Here is a 5,798-nt window from a genome sequence, read left to right on the forward strand (position 1 = left end):
TACTTCATAATCCCTGACCTTGGTGACCACATCTCCATGATGTCACTTTTTGTCTGTGAGTCCTCCTTGAAGAATACTGTCATTGTATGTAGTGAAATACAATCACAAATCCACTGGGCTAGCTGCTGATATTCTGATGCTTGCCTCTGTCTCCCAGACACTTACAAGATGCTAGAGTAAGCAAAGGCTATGTAAACTACTATTTTCTTTAAAAGAAATATTCACCCTTTCCTTAATTTGAAAGGGCAATCCCTTATAGATTACAATGACTCGCTCAGTAGCATCCATCCTTTCCTTCCTGCTTCCAGCATTGCACAGGCCACCCCTTCATCTCAGGTGGATAAATTATTAAAGGAGGAGGTGAAACTGGTAATCTGCTGCTTCAGAAAATGCTGCCTCCCGAATACCTGCAAATGCTAGGAACTTTGGTGGATGCTTTCTGAAGACCCTTCGCTGCTGCCATTCAGGAAGGGTGCTTCAGCCGTTTCCCCCAGGTCGGCATCAGCTGCTTCCTCTTGGATTGTGAGGTGAACATCTGGCAATGAAGACTCGCTCACGCTGCTCCCTTCCATGGAACAGAGGGAGCAGGCCATGCTCTCCTGCAGCATGTTCAGCATCATTGGGATCTGCACCGACTTCAGGTCCAAGATGGTCGGCAGGGGCCTGATCGCTTGGCCCCACTCCCTCTCTTCGTCTTTGTAAAGCAGCAGCAAGTTGGATTTCTTTTCTTTCCTCTTGGATTTCATGTAGCCCAGCATTATTCCCATGAGAAAGACTCCATAGAAGGACATAACAATCAGGATATAGAAGTATTCATTTCCATTCCCGCCACTTTTCTCAGTAGTGGACATTTCAGGGCTATGACTGGCCACAGCAAGGACAGAGTGGGTCATATTGGGATGATCCATCGTGAACATCAAAGTTCTCTGGAGAAAGGAGGAACCTGGAACAGCAAATGGATTTAGGAATGAAAACCAAAAACCAGTTCTCTGGAAACAAATGCTATCTTAGTGAGATGTGAATGAAAACATTTAGTCTTCAGTTGAGGTGCATTAATATTTCGGCTGGTATACACAGGGTCAACTCTACAGGTTAACTGAGGAAGTCATCTCAGGTGGAAATTAGGAGTGCCACCAACCAGCCTCATGTCCTGCCCGCCCGTCACTTCTGCATTTGCTGCCTGGGCTTGGGGGCTAGACCAGCTAATCCTCCTTGCCCTCTCTTTCCCAGCCCTCTAACATAGCAGGCCGCAAGTTTCCAAGAGGAATTCCTCGTCTCCCACGGCATTCCCTCCTCTTTTGAACGTTTGGCTATTCTTTTACTAGCTCTGGCGATCCTGCCAATTACTGTGGTTATCCAGGCAATCAAGATGATGACAGAACTCTTACAAGCAGAAGGAGTCTGGAAAGAGTTTGGGGAGGTCTTTAGAGCATGTGTGGCTTGCTGTGATTTTTAAGAGATCTGGGGAGAAAGAGGAGAAGGGAGGATTACCTGGTCTAGGTGGCGGGGAAGGGTGGAGGCGAGACTGTGTGCATGCAAGGGGTACAGGAACACTTGGAGGAGGGGTGGTAGGCAGGACAGATAGGCAGGGTGCCATTTTGTGTTCTGCCTCAGGCAGCAACATGTCTTGAATTGCCAGTGGATATATGGCTTAACAAAGCAGGAATATATCAAGGGGGACAGGTTCAGCAGATCACTCTCAGTGACAGTTATGCCACAGATACACAGCTGTATGAAGGCTGGAGTAGTGTACAGTGTCGTCTGAGAAATCCTGGGTTCAAATTGTATTTCAGCCATATGCTCAGTAGGTAGCCTTAGGCAGGCCATTCTCTCATCCTTGATCTCCCATGGCAAAAATGGAATAATAATGCTGTCCTACTGTACTGTTTAAGGAGCTGCGGTGGCTCAAGTGGTTAAGACTCTGAGCTGCAGGCCATGGAAGGTCAGTAGTTCAGCAGTTCGAGACCCGAGTTGCCACATGACGGAGTGAGCTCCCGTCTCTAGTTCCAGCTCCTGCCAACCTAGCAGTTCAAAAGCAAGAAATTGCAAGTAGATAAATAGGTACCACTTCAGTGGGAGGGTAACAGCGTTCTGTGCGCCTTGGTGTTTAGTCATGCCGGCCACATGACCACAGAAACGTCTTCGGACAGCGCTGGCTCTTCGGCTTTGAAACGGAGATGAGCACCGCAACCCTAGAGTCGGACTCGACTGGCTTTCGAGCAAGGGAACCTTTACCTTTACCTTTACTGTACTGTTTTCCTTGAAAAATTACTGAGATAATCTTATAGGAAGTTATTTGAACCCCAGCTGCTATTGTTCTTATCACATAACTCTGTATCATCCCATCTTGTTTCTTTCCTGTAAACATACTGTCCAACTGAATGTATATATCATTTCATCAACTGGCTTTCCCACAAGCAATACTTGCTTTTTTTGTATTAAGACACACATTGAACAATATGACAGAAACAGTGCAGAAATCATGAATGAACATATGACCTCCCCCCCCCCCAAGCAATTCTCAAATACAAGAAATACATAAATGGGGAAGGCAAAAGTGGGGGGAGACTTATCAGGTAGGCTTATTGACAAAGCGTTGAGTCGGTCAGCATTGCACTAGGGGAAACAGCAATAGAAAAGTGCAGTGAAGCAAAGAAAAAACATTATTCGAGCCACTTACGTGAGCCTGCAAATAATTTCTTTCTTCCCAAAGCTCCAAAGAAGACTGTTCCTGTCTCGGATTCCTGTGCTCTGAGAACTTTTCCCAGCCGAGGCCAGAATTAATAGGCTCTGAAGAAATGTTTCATCATGTGACTTTGCGTTTACAACAGTTTCATGCTGGAGTCAACGAATGAACTCCAAGGCCTGTGGTTCAGCTGCTGAACTCCTGACACCTCCGTAAAATGAAAGGGGTGAGAATACTGAGTCACGTTTTCCGTAACAAAGACCCGTGCCAGAGAGTTTGGGCCGGCATGCTGCACAAACACTCGCAATCCAACATTGAGTTATGTTACTTGCACTGAAAGCTGTTTTGTGTATATAAGCCTCGCTAATGGCTTTGCCCAGCAATATAGTGAAGTGAAAAAGCAATCAGCAGAAAGTCCCTTTCATGGCTATGTGCAAGTGCTGGTTTTTTTCCTGGGGCTAAAAGACTGCCAAGATTCACAAGGGGCCTCCAGACTTCAAGCAAATTCTGCTCAGGGGTGATCCCTGGGTGGTTTGATCTTATTGCCACTGTGAATGAAAGGTGTTCACAATGGAACAGAGCCTCCATATGGTGTGATTCCTGCTTTGTGCATCCCCACCCCCACTGCCTATGGCAGGCTCTTTGCTAGTAGTAGTAGTAGTAGTAGTAGTAGTAGTAGTAGTAGTAGTAATGTGTATCACTGTGTTTTAACGCTATATGCTTGTGTTTTAACACTATAGCAATATAGCAACTATAGATAATTTTAAAAGCCTACTTGTCTGGCAGAGTGGAGGGAAAATCTGATACCAGGAATCCTTACCTTCCCCTCCACACTTTCCACAAAACCACTTTGGGTGCGATCTTTTAGGAAACGTTATACCAAAGTTGGCTTGAGAAAACCTTTAGCAGCATCTTTGTGCATGCACCATGTTTCAAAAATCCTGTGACACCCTGATCAGCAGGCATTTGTAGCTGTTCAGTGTCAATCAAATATACTGAGCGATAGGCTCATGTCTGCTTAAGACGTTCTAACGCAGTAAGTCTGACTGTCCAACATATTGGCAGCAAAATTCACAACATCCCTACTCAAGATCAGCCTCAGCTTAATCATCAGAGGGTGGGCAAAACCAGCTCAGTTCATATGATCTGAATACATGTTGGCGCCACCAAACAGAAGATGATGACATCAAGATGAACGGACGAACCTCCCGAGTTACCGTTGGTTTCGAAGTTTCTTTATCAAACAGGTCTCAGTTCAGCGTTCTTGTGCAATAAAGTCAACCACAAGGGTGTTCTTAAATTCAGATTTCTTCCACAGCTCTTTGCTAACAGTTACACCTTTGTCCGATTGAAAGGTGTAACTGTTAGCAAAGAGCTGTGGAAGAAGTTATCTGAATTTAAGAACACCCTTGTGGTTGACTTTATTGCACAAGAACGCTGAACTGAGACCTGTTTGATAAAGAAACTTCGAAACCAATGGTAACTTGGGAGGTTCGTCCGTTCATCTTGACGTCATCATCTTCTGTTTGGTGGCACCCTATTGTTGAAAAACAAAGATTAAAACATCATGAAGCTCATCAGTACTATTGTTTAATTATTGTCTATTATTCTTAATTGTATGCACTTTGCAGCAATCCATTGTGTTCAGGTGTCATTTCATTGCTGCTCCTTTTGTTGGTATATGATTCTGAATACATGTTGAACAGTTCATAAAATTAATTTGTCATGTGCAAGTGTGCTGAAAATCAACTTATCTGGTCTCCAGCCAAGAGAACTGTGACTGGCCCAAAGTCACCCAGATGGCTGCATGTGGAGAAGTGGGGAATCAATCCCAGTTCTCCAGATTGGAGCCCACCACACTTAACCACTACACCAAACTGGCCCTTTTAAAAGAAATAAACAAAACATGTAAAGAAATACTTATTCATCAGTATCCACAGAACTCTTTCAAGGAAGGATGAATAGAAATGTGATAGATGATGATGATAGAAGAAGAGATTGGAACAGTTTACAATCTCCCTTCCCTTCCCATCCCCTCCCCTCCCCTCTGAAAGGACTTGTAACTGACCCAAGGTCATACCAGCAGCTGCATGTGGAGGAGTGGGGAATCAAACCCAGCTTTCCCAGATTAGAGTCCATGCTCCTAACCACTACACCAAACTGGCTATCTCCAGGATGACAGATAAGATGGATGGATGGGTGGATGTATACAGGGGTCTTTTCATAGAAAAAGAGCTGCATGAGCTCATTAGCATAAGGTATGCCAATGAGCTACTAGGCTATTAGCATAAGAGCTCATTAGCATATGCCACACCCCATGACATCACCGGAAGTGATATCAGAAGGGGGAGCAAAAGGGGAGGAAGAGAAATCTTCAAAAGCCCTGCCTTCCCTTCCCCAGCCGGCCTGCTTGGGGGGGGGGGGCGAAGAGAGAAGGGGTTTAAAATTTAAACCCTTTCTCACTAGAGTTGGGCCGCAGAAGGAGGAAAGAGGGAAGGAAAGAGAAGGAAAGAAGGAAGGAAAGAGGAGATAAAGAGAGAGAAGGAAAGAGGGAAGGAAAGAAGAAGGGAAAGAAAGAGAGAGAGAGAAGGGAAGAACATAAGAACATAAGAGAAGCCAATGTTGGATCAGGCCAATGGCCCATCTAGTCCAACACTCTGTCACACGGTGGCCAAAAATACCAGGTGCCATTAGGAGATCCACCAGTGGGGCCAGGACACTAGAAGCCCTCCCACTGCTGCCCCCCCAGCACCAAGAATACAGAGCATCACTTGCCCCAGCCTGAGAGTTCCTATCTATACCTTGTGGCTAACAGCCACTGATGGACTTCTGCTCCATAGATAAACATAATGGATAAACACAAATTGGATAAAAATTCCTTCTTGAATCTGTCCATGCTTGTAGCCACCACCACCTCCTGTGGCAGTGAATTCCATGTGTTAATCACTCTTTGGGTGAAGAAGTACTTCTTTTTATCTGTTCTAACCCGACTGCTCAGCAATTTCATTGAGTGCCCACGAGTTCTTGTATTGTAAGAAAGGAAGAAAAGTACTTCTTTCTCACACACTGCCTGATGGACAGGGCCCAAGTGAGAGAAGGAAAGGAGGGAAAG

General features: G+C 45.2%; 1 protein-coding gene across 1 annotated transcript in view; it reads right to left on the bottom strand.

Annotated features, from left to right (window-relative positions):
• Positions 1-416: 416 nt before the first annotated feature.
• KCNE4 (potassium channel, voltage gated subfamily E regulatory beta subunit 4) overlaps positions 417-5,798 on the bottom strand; it is an 11,248-nt gene continuing 5,866 nt past the window's right edge. Inside the window, exon 2 of the mRNA XM_015417625.1 lies at positions 417-943. Within this exon, the coding sequence (XP_015273111.1) occupies positions 417-943 (527 nt within the window). The remainder of the gene's footprint in view (positions 944-5,798) is intronic.

Source organism: Gekko japonicus, unplaced genomic scaffold (assembly GCF_001447785.1).
Source record: "Gekko japonicus isolate JY-2015 unplaced genomic scaffold, Gekko_japonicus_V1.1 scaffold38, whole genome shotgun sequence".
Classification (NCBI taxonomy): domain Eukaryota; kingdom Metazoa; phylum Chordata; class Lepidosauria; order Squamata; family Gekkonidae; genus Gekko; species Gekko japonicus.